This window comes from Euprymna scolopes, chromosome 8, assembly GCF_053919585.1.
Source record: "Euprymna scolopes isolate OS-2025 chromosome 8, ASM5391958v1, whole genome shotgun sequence".
Classification (NCBI taxonomy): Eukaryota; Metazoa; Mollusca; class Cephalopoda; order Sepiida; family Sepiolidae; genus Euprymna; species Euprymna scolopes.
Window position 1 is genome coordinate 162,943,723 of NC_136489.1, and position 17,647 is coordinate 162,961,369.

The 17,647-nt window shown below is 32.3% G+C and overlaps 1 protein-coding gene across 1 annotated transcript in view; it reads right to left on the minus strand.

Moving 5' to 3' along the window:
* Positions 1-6,131: 6,131 nt before the first annotated feature.
* The window catches only part of LOC145284000 (uncharacterized), a 97,430-nt gene continuing 85,914 nt past the window's right edge, over positions 6,132-17,647 (minus strand). The window contains exons 8-9 of the mRNA XM_080133093.1: positions 10,763-10,923; positions 6,132-7,607 (exon numbers count right to left, since the gene is read on the minus strand). Coding sequence (XP_079989219.1) covers positions 6,201-7,607; positions 10,763-10,923 — 1,568 coding nt within the window. The 3' untranslated portion in view covers positions 6,132-6,200. The remainder of the gene's footprint in view (positions 7,608-10,762; positions 10,924-17,647) is intronic.

Genomic DNA, 17,647 nt, shown 5'->3' on the forward strand with positions numbered 1-17,647 from the left:
ATTTACAAATAAGTAAATGAAACGTTTAATAATAATAGGAATGTTGGGTAAAGATCATTTAGAACACATATTAACATTTTGAAACATAAAAACAATTAAGAGTTGCAGCATGTTAAAATTCTACGGTCGATAGATAATTAAGTCCTACTGCATTTGGTATAAGTAATTTATTTTGTTTGTTTTTTGTTTAAAGATTAGGATATTTATTGAGTGGATTTTTAATTATTTTATCATAGTTTTATGATTTGCAAATACGTAAAATTGGGGAGATAAGATTTTTGGTGTAGAACATATTTTTGCCTAATGCATAATTATATCAAAGAGTTTTCTTGTTAATTTATTTGGAAGTGATATTTTCACCTGTGTACTTTTAGGGACAAGCACCAGGATAACATTAAGAAGTTTGTCAAATTAAAATGAAATTATATCTATATTTTAAAGTAGATGAGAACCCTCAGCTATCCCTCCTAAAAATGTAATTCTACTTTTTTTCAAAAGATTACTTGTGAACATCTAGAAAAGGAATATTTTATAATTTAAATTAAGTAATTAGTTTCGCATATAAATTTTACATAAAATGATCCTTCATTTTCGGGCCATCATAACTTTTTAGGGTAGTTAACTTTTTTCTATCTCTAAGTCTGACTGGCAAAATTGTAAAACCAAATGAAATTGCCTTAAAAAGTAAAAGGCACAGAATTTATCTCCCATAGCCAAAAATATATACCCCAATTTAGAAGAATTTTTCTTTCATCGACCAAGGACAGACTAGATAAAGTTAGGTCATCAGAGCAGGTACTACACTTTAATGTAAGCATTGATTGACAACGGGGACAGATTACATAAAAGAGATGTTTATAAATGTTTTTTTTACGATTATGATATTAGTAACCATTTGGAGTTACAATCTATTTAGTATTACACATGAAATCTGAAGAAAACACTTACAATGAGTAAACATGCGAGTATAATCGACAGATTTCTAAGATGACAGCATAATTGAAAAGTAGTTGGTTATTATCTTAGACTCCACATCTACTTACCATTTTTACTAGTGCCATTTTTTCCATACCATATTTATTGGTACAATTTGTAAATAAGTTTCTATTTGTCAATCATATTCTTAAAAGAATTATGTCAGTCGTCAGAAGACCAAATTTACTCAGGGGATTGGAGGTATCAACTTAAAATATCTCTAAAATATTGATAAATTTAATTTTAGTCATAACTCTAAAACTAGACTTTGTTTCCAAGAACAATCTATGCGTCATTATTAAGGCAAATGTGTCTATTAATCCAAGATAGTTAGAAAATCTATAATTATTGACTTTTAATTAAACTTTTGGGACTACTCAGGAAAAAGTATATGAATACTTAAAAATATTCATTTTAAATACAACTTTAAATAGCTATAGTTATAAGTTTTCAAATTTCTATAAATTGAAAATAAATTAATTCAATTAATTTCAAAACACTACTTTTAAAGAATTTCAAACGAAAAATACAAGAATTAATTATTTCAGAGGAAATATACTCAGTGACCTAATTGGCAGGGACAAGGCGCCAGCACTAAAAAATGTCCCCAAAATGGTTTCATACTCAACTGTGAACTCTTTGAAAGGGTTCATATAGACATTTAGTAAGTAACTGTGAAACCGGATTAAACATTTAGGTGTGAGATTCGCTTAGTGCGAGAGGGTGTAAATCCATGAATGGGAGTGGGAGGTCAAAAGTTTTTTTTTTAAATCTACAAGTTTAGACATCCAAACAACTGTTTAAATTACTTTATTATAACTTTTTCTTTAATAATCCATATTTAATAAATATTTATATAAAATTATCCGAAAAAGGCCAAATTTGAAGCATAAATTTGAAAAAAAACAAACAAAAATTTTGAAAGCCAAACTGCTTCAAAAAAAGCCAAATTCGCGAAATTTGGCCTTAAAAAAGCCAAGCTGGCAACCCTGAATTGAAGCTACTTGACTCACAGACTTATCGTCACTCTAGCAGCAGCGTGTGTGACTGGAAGTGGACAGGGCTGGTAGACCGGTACACGTACGCAACATGTATGTGAACAGGGTTGGATCAAATACTGACTTTTAACAATTGAAATGCAAATACTTTCGTTTAGGTTACCAGAAATACAAATACAAATACTTTTACTCCTAAGTCTAAAAATACAAATACAAATACATTTATTCCTAAATCTAAAAATACAAATACAAATAGAATTACATTAAAATTGTATTTAAATACAATTGAAATACAAATACAATTGTATTTGATCCAACCCTAGACACAATGCACAACACTTTCAGTTTTGAAAAATATACGATTATCGCCCTTGTTGCATGTTTCAGTCGATAGGTGGCGATATCAACTTTCTCTTCCGTCTCTCTCTCTTTTTCTCTCCTGTGCATCAGACAAGAACGGACGTGGTACTTGCACACTCCGAGTTGGTTACACATGCAAGCCGACTCAATTATGAACGATTCCTGCGTATTCGATAGCCTTGCAGAGATAAGCTAAACTTTGTAAAAATCATAAACGATACAATTATAGAATTAACTCTTGTTATCCCCATAACGAACACGTCACGCACATAGCCTTATGCATTCCCCCCCCCAAAGCTATCGTTTGTATATAAAAATGTACAAATATTCTTCACTTGTTTAAATAAAGTTTACTGTTGTAAATAAGTAAACTCGCTAGTTTCATTAATTGATGTTGATGAACACACAAAAAAACATACCGCAACGCAACACATCTCTCTAACTAGTGCCATTTCTATTATAACGTCATCTAAGTTGCGGTGTAGACAAAGATAACTCGATATGTATTGGAACATTCAAGATGGCGTCTTATTCTCTCTTTAACACGGTAAGTGTGGGAAAAGATGTTATAAATAAAAAACGGATAAAATACTGTTAAAAACTCGCTCAATATATGTTACCGTGACATATGTTGACATATATTCGACGGGTTTTTAATAGTATTTTGTATAGTTTTTTTTTTATTTATAACACCTTTTTCCATACTTACGGTGTTAAAGAGGGTGTGAGACGCCATCTTGAATTTTCGAATACATCGGTAAACACTGTATGTTTTTCGAGCTGAATAAATATGTTACATTGAATAAAAACACAAAAAATATATCCAGTTTGGCAGAAAAGTGACTTATCTTACCTTTGATAACATTTATTTGTTATATATTTGTTTTTTTACAACTTTTTCGAATCTATGTGTACAGTAGTACAAACCCAATAAAACCCGCCATGTCTATTATGACATCATCTAAGTTGCGATGAAGAGAAAGATAACTCGGTATTTGTTTATGATTCTGTAGATTGTGTTTCAAAATCTCAGACGTTTGTATTTTGTTTTATTTTTTTTTACACAAGAAAACATGTTTTAATTAATTATAACAAGAGCCTTGTTTTTAAAAATGTCTTTATTCAACGTTAAAATGACAAAATAGTAACAGATTAAAAGAAATTATCAAAAAAAAAAAAATGGTACATTTAAGAACAATTCTTGGAGTGGAATGATCTCATTTTTTTTTTCTTTTACTTGAACTCCTCACTTTCTTCCTTGTAAATTGGAAATCGCCAAATTCTATACAATTTTCGGTACTTGTGGAAAATTTTAACCAGTCGTAACAACCCTAACCCGGCCTTATGGACAAGATCAAAGTGTAGTATCTGTTCTTCAGATGCTGCACTTCAAGTTCTTGTTCTCTGTCGGTGGAGGAGAAATCCTTCACGACTGAGACAATTTTTATTTTTGTTCCTTTTCTCCACGTTAAAAAACGACCCTGGTGTCTAACTCTGTCCCGTGGGGAGGCATTGTAAACAGGAACAACTCTAACCCGCTCAGCTTTGCTCTGAACATAACTTAAACATAAGCTGAACATAACGTCATGCGCTCGAGTTAAACTGTAATCTGACGTAAGATGCTGATCAGCCAATCAATGCGCGGCAAAGGAGCAGACGATCTTTGGGGAAAATATTGGAAGAAAAAAAAAATCATTAAATTAAATAAACAACACACCCTCACCCGGTCGTTCCTAACAACTTTATACAAGACGAATATCTCCACCTTGGATCAACAGTTGCAGACGTCAGAAGATGTTATTTCATATTGTCAAACAAAACGATTAATCGCTAAGCGATCATGAATCGTGTGAAGCAGACGTGGGAGGAAGCCAAACAACAACCAAAAAAAAAAAAAAAATACAGAACCAGCCCGGAGCTTATCGTCTGATGCGACCGTAGAAAAGTATACTTAATCCTAAGGGAACATCCCGGCTGTTTTAATTTTTAATTTTTTATTTCTTATTTATTTATTTAATTTTTATTACATTTTCACCCCAAACAAGGCACATTGCCACTTTGGTGTAGGGGGCTACTATCAGGGTCAGCAACTACTGGGGCACTATGTAGGGATTTGGGCAGCAAGATGTCGGTTCACGTTGCACTTGAACTTCTGCATGTCAGTACAGTTAGGGAAGCAGGATCCTGGAATGGAATTCCAGAGTCTAGCGGTTCTGGGGAAGAAACTACTGGAGTAGAAAGATCTTTTACATCTAGGGATCTCTACTGTGTGGGGGTGGGATTTAGCTGCCTGTCGGGTTTGTCGAGGGTGTCTGCGTTGTGGGGGCACAAGTGTCTGCAGTTCGTCAGAGCATTCACCATTAAAATACTTGTAGAACAAACAGAGGAATGCAACGTTTCGTCGATGGGACAGAGGCTGAAGCTTAGATGCTAGTTCAGGGCCTATCAGATTGGCGACTCTTGTAATAATTTAATTAAAAAAAAAAAAAAAATGGACAGGCACTGTATAGGAAAAGAAAATGTTCGTGAAAAAAAAAAAAGATTTACTTTAAATAAAAATAAAAATTCCAAAAGATATAATACATGAAAAAAAAAGTGCTTTTTTTTTTTTTTAAAGTTTTGTGTAAAAAAAATTTTTTTAAAAATATGAAAAGCACAAAAAGTTGGTTTTGTTATTAATGTTCAATTTTGTTTGACAAAAAAAAAAAAATGGTTGAAAAAAAAATACAGCATACTTGTTTATTATTTTTCTCTTAAAATTTTTTTTTACAAGAATAAAACAAAAATTGTTACGGTAGGTTGTTGTTTCTTTATTTTCGTTATATTTTTTTCTGATGATCTTTATTACATTTTATTCATTAATACTTTACTTGAGTAGTGTTGTTATGCTTTGATAATCGACGACACTCGGCGAAAACCAGCGATTGACGTCCTGTTCCGAGCAAAGCCGAGTGGTCAGTTTTTTTTTTTTTTTTGACAAAATAATCACCACTTATCAAGGCCCAGAGGCCACTCGAGTATAAGGGTTAAAGAGTGTACAGTAGTCAAAAGGACAATATTATAGTAATCGTTAGAAATGTAAATTTGATAAATTGGATTTCTGAAGGAGAACGGCTCATCAAGAACTTGTTTATGTTGGACTTGAAGACGACCATATTGTAGTCAGCTGCAAAGCAGGTAAACGGAAGACAGTTCCACAGGTGTGCAGTTTTAAGAAAGAAGCTTTGTTCAAAGAATTGATATTTAGGTCTAGGCACAGATAAAGAGTGGGGAAAATTATTGATAGTGTTTTAAGCTAAATGAGTGTTTCTCGTGAATGTTTGATAAGGGAGGACCATAGATTGGAGCTCAGACGAGCGCTTGCCATAAAAATAACGATGAAGCAGAAACAGGCTTGCAACGTCTCTTCTGTGAGAAAGAGGTTGCAGGGAAGAGAAAAGGGCATCCTCCACAAGGCTACGAAGTTTATTTTGAACTCTGTGAAGGCAGGATAAGGTTTTTTCTAGCAGCTCCTGCCCAGATGTGGCAACAGTACTCCATCCTTGGAATTGCCTGGCTCTTATATAGGTAGAGAATTGCATCAACAGTAAGATATCTACTGGATCGATAGAAGGATCCAACCATTTTCCCAGTTAGTTACGTCTGGTTAAGATTCTACACAAGTACCGAATTCTTTGTGTCGTGAAAAGGTTCCAATTCTCAGCATCTTTTTTTTTTTTTTTATGACAGATCATCATTTCTTTAACTTATTTTTAGTTCCTCCAGATAAGAAAAGATTAACATTTTTAATTTAATTAAAATATATATATATATATATATATATATATATATATATATATATATACGTTAAAAAAAATATGGAGATTCTTATGCCAACTTTAAAAAATTTGAAACAAAGTAAAACAAGGAAAGTGTTAAGTAAAATCTTGCACTCGAAAGCGTCACCGATTCTGCGTCGGAACACACAGCACTTGGTTGCTGCCCTGTCAATAAGATTGGATCCTCTTCAAATGATGGAAAACTTCTAAGAACAAGACGACCATTCAGTGGCTGAATGGGACGGTAATTATCGCTGATGTAAATTCGCTCGGTTTTATGAGGTTTCACTTTCTCCTCAATCTCTTTAAAAATTGCATCCGATTTATGTATCTCTTCTTCCAACTTGTCCAATTTTTTGTCACCTTCTATCAAGAAATTTGTCTCTTTGTCGGCGATCTCTTCCTTCTTGGCTTCTGGGACCACTGCTGCTCCTGCTGGATCATTGTTATGAGGTATCTCTCCTTGCATATCACGTTTTTTTCTGTGGTAGTCACGGCTGTGATGATGATGGTAATTCCTGTGTTTGTTGAGTGCCTGCTTTTGGCCAGTGGGTTCGCGGGAACCTAAATGGGCATAGCCAGCATCTCTTTGCATTTCAGCCACATGGGGTTCTTTTCTGTCTGTGTCGGGATCTTCTAGAGGTTTAGGTCTTGTTATTTCAGATACTTCTTTTGGGGATTCAACATTTTTTATTGTGTCCACTTCTGCAAATTTGTGCTCCTTGACTGTGGAATTATTATTATCAACAGCTTCCTTTTTGCCCATCATCATTTCTTCTGGTTTTGATTCAACATCGGTTATCTTCGGCAGAATCTCTGTATTTGATTGTTTGTGGTTTATCTCGAGATGAGGAAGATGAGTAGTTATTTCCACATTGCCATCTTGAATAATACTATCAGCATTTTTGCTATCATTAGCAGTGTTATCACCATTTTTGCTATCATTAACAATGCTATCACCATTTTTGCTATCATTAACAATGTTATCACCATTTTTGCTATCATTAACTACACTGTCACCATTTTTGTTATTATTAACTACGCTGACACCATTTTTGCTATCATTAACAATGCTAGCACCATTTTTGCTATCATTAACAGTGCTAGCACCACTTTTGCTATCCTGAGCAACACTATCATCACTTTTGTTATTATTAACAACGCTATCAGTAATTTTAGTATTAGCAACCCGATCACCAATTTGGATATTATCAACAGCATCATCCCCAGTCGGTGGTGTTGGCATTTCTGTTGTTTTTTTATCCTCTTCGCTAGCATCCACGGCTTTCGGGATGCCTACAGATTTAAGTGCTGGCGGGCCCACCTTGTCATTAACACCCACTTCGATAACGGTTTCTTCCAATTCAATCAGCTTGTCATGGTCATGGTGATGATTGTGATGGTCAGGGTGACCTCCGACCTCTTTGTTGTAGAACAATCGCCTCAGTTTTTTCATCTGCATATTTAAAAAAGAAACAAGTTATGGTTTGTCAGAAGCATTCAAGGATTTTTACATTATTATATTTTCGAAAAGAAAACATGGTGTGATAAAATTAAAAAAAATAAAAGGTAATTAAAACTTCTCTTCCAATTTTCTAATTACGCCCGCATGCGTTTATTTTTCTTTAAATGAAGTAAAAAGTGCTTTTTCTTCTGATGAGTTAAGAGCGAAATAAATTCATTGATTGATGATTAAATGAATAATTTTGCACTACGAAACAGGTGCTGTCAAGAATTATGCATGTCAACATACTTAAAGGAATAAATTGTAAGATGGTCAACATCTTGAAATTTGGAATATAGGCTTTCGTCATTTATTTGTTATATGCTCTGTAATTACATTGAGCTTTATAAATTAAAGGATTGGTATGAATAAAAGGTGAAATATGATTGAAAAAAAAAACAACATATTTCCACACACACAAACATATGTATATATATGTGTGTGTGTGTGTAATATATATATATATATATATATATATATATATATATATATATATGATGATTGCAATGTCTTGTCAGATGAGTGCCACTCCCTTAGACACTTAAAGTCCATGACCCCAAAAATGACTACCATCGCCACAGGACCATTTTAATAGACCTGAGGGAGTATCTATACACAGATGATGTTACAAAGTCTTAGCTGTGTACGACAGCTAAGTCTCTCTCTCGGTTCAAAATAGAGATCCAGCAAGAGCAAGATAGCCAGCAACAAGTTAAACTGCAGACCAGCTTAATGCGGGTACTGGTCTCCCGCTTTATGGGTTTTTAAATCAGAGATTTGCTTCTCCTAGAAAGGCTGCCTTCACCACGGTTTACGGGAGCCCTCTCCACCCCAACACACACACACACACACACACACACACACACACACACACACACACGGTGCTAGTTGGCCGTTGACCCCGAAAAAGGGTTCATTCGCCCTTTGGAAGGTTTTGTTTTTAATCCTTTAGGGAGACTAGCCACCCTCCTCACCAAACAAGTCTGGTGGGGGAACCAGTTTAGTCGCCGGTGACCTGACCATGAGGCAGGTAGTGCTGGGTACATGGTACCAGTAGCATATAACATGACCTGACATACATACATATATATATATATATATATATATATATATATATATAGAGTGACCCCTAAAAACGGACCCAACTCTAATTAGGCCCTGTTTCTTAGTGTTTTGTCTGAATGAAATGAAACTTTGCTCATAACTAGTTTATTAGATTCAAAACATCAAATCAAAACACTACGGTCTTTGGCCTTTTTTTCTCCGTTCTACAGCATATGTTCTAGATTGCCTCCATTTAGCTTTTGCTTTGTTTTGGTCACCCTGTAAATATATATACACATATATAATTTAATAATAAATATATATATATATATATAATTTTTTTCTATTATTATCTACATATATACTACTCTTCCTATTTACTCTTATATGTTGTGCCTATTTTTTTTTTTTTAAACTATTTACCACAAAAACAAAACAATATCACTTGAAAATATTACATTTTTATCTTATACACAGAAATTGAATAATATTTTTTGGGGCCTAGGACTTATCAACAAAATAAATTATTAAAGGTTATATAATGAAAAGATGGATTCTTCACATTAAAAAAGGAAAGATTAATTTGAAGTCATTTTTGCTGAAAGAATATCTCTATAATATTATAAATGAAGACAGGGAGTCTGTGAGGGACGATAAGAGGTGTGGGAGGAGTAAGGAAGTTAGAACACCAGAGTTGATTGGCCAAATAAAGAATTTCACGGAGAAGGACCGTAGTGTATCTATGGGGACAATAAGTGCACAGTTTGATGTTGGTGTGGGAATTGTACACACAGTTATTCGTGAGGAACTGAAGATTCAGAAGATTTGTGTGAAGTTTGTCCCAAGAGTGCAGTCCACAACTCCATCCTTGTCACAGACTAATTAAGATGTACACACAGTTATTCGTGAGGAACTGAAGATTCAGAAGATTTGTGTGAAGTTTGTCCCAAGAGTGCAGTCCACAACTCCATCCTTGTCACAGACTAATTAAGATGTACACACAGTTATTCGTGAGGAACTGAAGATTCAGAAGATTTGTGTGAAGTTTGTCCCAAGAGTGCAGTCCACAACTCCATCCTTGTCACAGACTAATTAAGATGTACACACAGTTATTCGTGAGGAACTGAAGATTCAGAAGATTTGTGTGAAGTTTGTCCCAAGAGTGCAGTCCACAACTCCATCCTTGTCACAGACTAATTAAGATGTACACACAGTTATTCGTGAGGAACTGAAGATTCAGAAGATTTGTGTGAAGTTTGTCCCAAGAGTGCAGTCCACAACTCCATCCTTGTCACAGACTAATTAAGATGTACACACAGTTATTCGTGAGGAACTGAAGATTCAGAAGATTTGTGTGAAGTTTGTCCCAAGAGTGCAGTCCACAACTCCATCCTTGTCACAGACTAATTAAGATGTACACACAGTTATTCGTGAGGAACTGAAGATTCAGAAGATTTGTGTGAAGTTTGTCCCAAGAGTGCAGTCCACAACTCCATCCTTGTCACAGACTAATTAAGATGGACATCAAGGCAGTTCCTCACCCTCCCTATTGTCCATACCTTGCTCCCTGTGACTTTGTTTATTCTCTAAGCTCAAGGAAATCCTTACAGGTTGTTATTATGAGACAAATGAGATGAAAGAGGCTGAGACCGGTCATTGACAGTCTCGCACAAGGGGACTTCCATAAATCCTTCCAGAAGTTGTTGGAATAGTACAACAAGTGCATTGCAGCCGGGGGAGATTACTTCGAATGGGACTAAAGTTTCATGTGTGTACTCTAAATAAAAGTGGCCATACGAAAAAGTCTGGAAACTTAATGAAGGCACCTCGCATTGTCTTTTTATGTTGCTCACCTACTATCTCAGTTCCGCTTATACGAGTGTCTTTGGATTGTTAGATTTTAGAAGTCTCTGTAGATAGAATCATATAATATCCATGATATAAATTGCATAAGTTCACCTGAAATCTTTGAATATATTTGATAAATAGAAAATGCCGGCTCAATTTTTCTGGTCTTTAATAAATTCTCATTTCTGACATATGAGAGCATAACTCTAACCTACCTGTCGATGTGAAATGTGGTTTGCCTGCTTGAAGATGGTCCAAATGACAGTTTCATAGCAGCCGGGAGTTGTCAACGAGCCATGATATCTGTAAAATTTTGATACATCTTTTGGCAGAAAGTTCCTGATTGATTGAGCTTTGATTTGTATCTTTGGATGGCCTGAAAAATAGTTTGGCTCATTAAAGCATGAAAAAAATAACATAATAAAAATAGATTGATAATTTGCTGTTTCCATGAAAATTATTAACTCTTCTTTAAAGTCTATGGATTTTTGTTAATAATATCCTTGCTACAGGTTGGGACAATAAAATTATCGCTCTAGAAAAGACAACGTGATTCCATTTCCGGTTATATATGGAAACTAGTTTTCTTTTTTTTTTTTTTTTTTTGTTGCAAATCCCAAGAGCGATAGGAGTCTTTTATCATGTCTGAAAGTGACACAGTATTCAGAGCAAGATCGGCGATGTGCCGTTTGTACAACTCATGCTCTCTACCGATTCAAGTTATGACAACAGGACCATTGCCAGCTCACTAAAAATGCATCGCTGGATTGCCACGTATAACAAGGAAATGCCCAGGGTGATGAAAAGAATGCCCTTTTCTCTACCCTGCAGCCTCTCTCCCACAGAAGAGATGTTGCGAGCCTATCCTTGTTTTATCGTTATTTCCATGGCAGGTGCTCGTCTGAACTCCAATCTCTGGTCCCCCCTCACCAATCTTTCATGAAAAACACCCGTCTAGCCGAATCCACTTTGAAAAATTTCCCCCACTCTTTATCTGTGCCTAAATCAAAACGTGGATTCCATGAACAAAGCTTCTTTCTTAGAACTGCACGCCTGTGGAACTCTGTTCCGTCTGCCTGCTTCCCACCTGACTACAACTTGGATGTCTTCAAGTCCAACGTTAACAAATTCCTAATGAACTGCCCCCTTAATTAAACACTTCATCAAATCTCCGCACTAACATAATGTACATACTTGCAATAACCCTTATCCCTGAGTGGCTTCCGGGCCTTGATAAGTGGTGACCACTGTGTAAAAAAAAAAAAACGAAAAAAAACAGTGTTTCCAGCCACGGTTATTGTTTTTGTTATTTTGTTGTGGTTTCACATGAGGGCTACATCAAGCCACCTCACATTTTTAAAGTCAACACCTGAGTGCGCTGAGGAATGTGGTGATCCCCTTCTGCAATCAGGTGACCGCTGGCAGACTTTTGGTGTGGCAGCAGGACTCGGTACTGGCCCACAAGTCCAAAGAAACCCAGGCTTGGCTTCAGAAAGAGTGCTACAACTTTGTACCCTTCTCTCACTGCCCCCCCTCCTCCCCCGACCTGAACCCACAACCTGCCTGATCGCCACCATTTGCCGAGTATTCGCCGAGTTCCGCCAGCCCTTGTGGATGTCATTAGGACATCGTTCAGGATTGAACTCATCACCTTTGGGTAACTGTAAACTTTGATACAACGTCTAGGACCACTCGGCCATATGTCCTAATGACATATGGCCGAGTGGTCCTAGACATTGTATCAAAGTTTACAGTTACCCAAAGGTGCTGAGTTCAATCTTGAATGAAGGCAGTGAAAAGTAACATTCAAAACAGAGAATCAGCAACTATGTCCCAGAGCCTAGCTGTAGTCCGAACACGGTACCCCTGTAATAATAATAATAATAATAATAAAGGGTTGGGTTCGAGACTCCTAACAAACGGTTCCCCAGTTCGATACAAAACACCTGATGAAAGCCGGAGGGCAAAACGGCCGAAACGTTGTGACTATAACAACCAAGATGAGGAAGTCAGTCCGACAATCTCAATAAATGAAAAGTCTTTATTAAAGTTTGTGCCTATTTCCATTCTATGGAGGCCAGGTGCGAACGCAGGCCCCACAATTTTATTATACCATCTCTATTTAAGTTATCAAAGTATCATTATGTACATCTATATCAAAAACACTTTAAAAGTTTTTTTTTTTTTTTTGATTTTTAAATTTTTTATTTCCATACGTTGTGGACCAGGTGCGAACGCAGACCCCACAATTTTAATGAATCATGATTAGGCCAGATCAAACATACCAATTCCTGTGTCTCGATACATCTTCTATCATTATATGTGATCAGTTTTTTAAAATAGTCAACCATATAGAAGCCTATTCGTGACCAATCACACACACACAGACGTTCAGCTTTATATTATAGATATGGTGTGTATGTGTGTGTGTTATACACTATGTTCGATTAGTTCGATTTGTAACGAAAAATATTTGAAGAGTTTTGTGACGAAATCAAATAACAAAAAAAACATTTAATATTGATAATCAAATTACAAGAAAAAACATAAGTAATTCCATTGACTAAAAATGGATCTTCCTTTTTGTGTTTTTGTTCCGTTTTTCTCAAATCTAACTCATCTCTATTCTTGCAAAAGCACTAACATATCTTGATGAAACTGATATCAATTTATTATTATTATTATGTTTTTTTTTTTTTTTGGAGGGAAAAAAATCTCATACAAAATCAATTGTCATAAGAATTCTTTCGTAACATTCTTACCATTTCTTGACATTCCGGAATTTGAGATTTTTGAAAGATCAGAAGAATGGATAGAATTTCAAATGGTTTTCTCTTTCCTTTAACATTTTTGCTTCCTTATTGAAAATATTGTCATTGGCTTAGTCAACAGGATATATGTGCGTAATTTAAGAAACTTATATAGTTTATTTTCCCCGAAATAGAAAACGTGGTTAGAAAAAGAAACCAGCTTGTGGCATAGTTAATAAAACCCTTCGTTCAGAGAACTGGATCTCATCTCTAAAACATGAAAGGAACTGTGTGTTGACAAAAGTCTTTCATAAAATTATTAAACAAAATATATATGACCTTGGTTGGGACTATAATGTTGGTGATAATTAGTATATTAGCAATGTCAGTGATGATCATCTTGTAAGTATTGTGTATCACCAGATGTTTTGGTGTTGATTATTGGCTCACTATTTATCAAGGCCAAGATCAACATGAGGATAAGGATTATCATAATCATATTCGGTTTAATGTTCGTTTTACATACTGGCATGTGTTGGACGGCTTTTATGCATAAATCAGTCATGATATTGCAACGTAAGGATAGGCCTTACTTATACATGGTGTATGAAGAATTCTCAAAGTTCTATCGTGAAAACGTTCATAATTCGAAAACTGTAAACACTGATCAGAATAACTGATGATAATACTGTATTAAAGAGCATCAGATCTATAGATCAAATTTGGAATAAGAATTCCATCAAAATTACGACCTCGACAGAACTTTTCAAAGTCAAGATCATTTAAAATGCGAAACTTCATTGGCTGCAATATAATAAGTTTCCGCAATAAATAGAAGTAACCAAACATTATTCTTTGAAATAAATTCTGAATATCTGACGTTCATTCATTGCGAAAGCAAACAAAGCATTTTACAATTCTTTGTATGAGATTTTCTTGCCATTGAAGTTTGCTAACAATTTCATTTTATGAAGGAAAATGACATTCTTTTATGACCCACATTTGTCATATTGACTATAATATAGTAAGTTCCATAATATATTTTTCATATTATCTACAATATAGTAAGTTTCCACAATACATTTTTCATATTGTCTGTAATAAAGTAAGTATCTACAATACATTTTTCATATTGTCTATAATATAGTAAGTATCTACAATACATATTTCATATTGTCTATAATATAGTAAGTATCTACAATACATTTTTCATATTGTCTATAATATAGTAAGGATCTACAATACATTTTTCATATTGTCTATAATATAGTAAGTATCTACAATACATTTTTCATATTGTCTATAATATATTAAGTATCCACAATACATTTTTCATATTGTCTATAATATAGTAAGTATCTACAATACATTTTTCATATTGTCTATAATATATTAAGTATCTACAATACATTTTTCATATTGTCTATAATATAGTAAGGATCTACAATACATTTTTCATATTGTCTATAATATAGTAACTATCTACAATACATTTTTCATATTGTCTATAATATATTAAGTATCTACAATACATTTTTCATATTGTCTATAATATATTAAGTATCTACAATACATTTTTCATATTGTCTATAATATAGTAAGGATCTACAATACATTTTTCATATTGTCTATAATATAGTAACTATCTACAATACATTTTTCATATTGTCTATAATATATTAAGTATCTACAATACATTTTTCATATTGTCTATAATATATTAAGTATCTACAATACATTTTTCATATTGTCTATAATATAGTAAGGATCTACAATACATTTTTCATATTGTCTATAATATAGTAAGAATCTACAATACATTTTTCATATTGTCTATAATATAGTAAGTATCTACAATACATTTTTCATATTGTCTATAATATAGTAAGGATCTACAATACATTTTTCATAATGGCTATAATATAGTAAGTATCCACAATACATTTTTCATATTGTCTATAATATAGTAAGTATCTACAATACATTTTTCATATTGTCTATAATATATTAAGTATCTACAATACATTTTTCATATTGTCTATAATATAGTAAGGATCTACAATACATTTTTCATATTGTCTATAATATAGTAAGGATCTACAATACATTTTTCATATTGTCTATAATATAGTAAGGATCTACAATACATTTTTCATATTGTCTATAATATATTAAGTATCCACAATACATTTTTCATATTGTCTATAATATAGTAAGTATCTCCAATACATTTTTCATATTGTCTATAATATATTAAGTATCCACAATACATTTTTCATATTGTCTATAATATAGTAAGTATCTACAATACATTTTTCATATTGTCTATAATATATTAAGTATCTACAATACATTTTTCATATTGTCTATAATATAGTAAGGATCTACAATACATTTTTCATATTGTCTATAATATAGTAAGGATCTACAATACATTTTTCATATTGTCTATAATATAGTAAGTATCTACAATACATTTTTCATATCGTCTATAATATAGTAACTATCTACAATACATTTTTCATAATGGCTATAATATAGTAAGTATATACAATACATTTTTCATATTGGCTATAATATAGTAAGTATCTACAATTAATTTTTCATATTGTCTATAATATAGTAACTATCTACAATACATTTTTCATATTGGCTATAATATAGTAAGTATCCACAATACAATGTTCATATTGTCTACAATATAGTAAGTATCTACAATACATTTTTCATATTGTCTATAATATAGTAAGTATCTACAATACATTTTTCATATTGTCTATAATATAGTAAGTATCCACAATACATTTTTCATATTGTCTATAATATAGTAAGGATCTACAATACATTTTTCATATTGGCTATAATATAGTAAGTATCTACAATATATTTTTCATATTGTCTATAATATATTAAGTATCTACAATACATTTTTCATATTGTCTATAATATAGTAAGTATCTGCAATACATTTTTCATATTGTCTATAATATAGTAAGTATCTACAATAAATTTTTCATATTGTCTATAATATAGTAAGTATCTACAATACATTTTTCATATTGTCTATAATATAGTAAGTATCCACAATACATTTTTCATATTGTCTCTAATATAGTAAGTATCCACAATACATTTTTCATATTGTCTATAATATAGTAAATATCCACAATACATTTTTCATATTGTCTATAAAATAGTAAGTATCCACAATACATTTTTCATATTGTCTATAATATAGTAAGTATCCACAATACATTTTTCATATTGTCTATAATATAGTAAGTTTCCACAATACATTTTTCATATTGTCTATAATATAGTAAATATCCACAATACATTTTTCATATTGTCTATAATATAGTAAGTATCTACAATACATTTTTCATATTGTCTATAATATAGTAAGTATCTACAATACATTTTTCATATTGTCTATAATATAGTAAATATCCACAATACATTTTTCATATTGTCTATAATATATTAAGTATCCACAATACATTTTTCATATTGTCTATAATATAGTAAGTTTCCACAATACATTTTTCATATTGTCTATAATATAGTAAGTTTCCACAATACATTTTTCATATTGTCTATAATATAGTAAATATCCACAATACATTTTTCATATTGTCTATAATATAGTAAGTTTCCACAATACATTTTTCATATTGTCTATAATATAGTAAGTATCTACAATACATTTTTCATATTGTCTATAATATAGTAAGTTTCTACAATACATTTTTCATATTATCTATAATATAGTAAGTTTCTACAATACATTTTTCATATTGTCTATAATATAGTAAGTTTCTACAATACATTTTTCATATTATCTATAATATAGTAAGTTTCTACAATACATTTTTCATATTGGCTATAATATAGTAAGTTTCTACAATACATTTTTCATATTGGCTATAATATAGTAAGTTTCTACAATACATTTTTCATATTGTCTATAATATAGTAAGTTTCCACAATACATATTTCATATTGGCTATAATATAGTAAGTTTCTACAGTACATTTTTCATATTATCTATAATATAGTAAGTTTCTACAATACATTTTTCATATTGGCTATAATATAGTAAGTTTCTACAATACATTTTTCATATTGTCTATAATATAGTAAGTTTCTACAATACATTTTTCATATTGGCAATAATATAGTAAATATCCACAATACATATTTCATATTGGCTATAATATAGTAAATATCCACAATACATTTTTCATATTGTCTATAATATATTAAGTATCCACAATACATTTTTCATATTGTCTATAATATAGTAAGTTTCCACAATACATTTTTCATATTGTCTATAATATAGTAAGT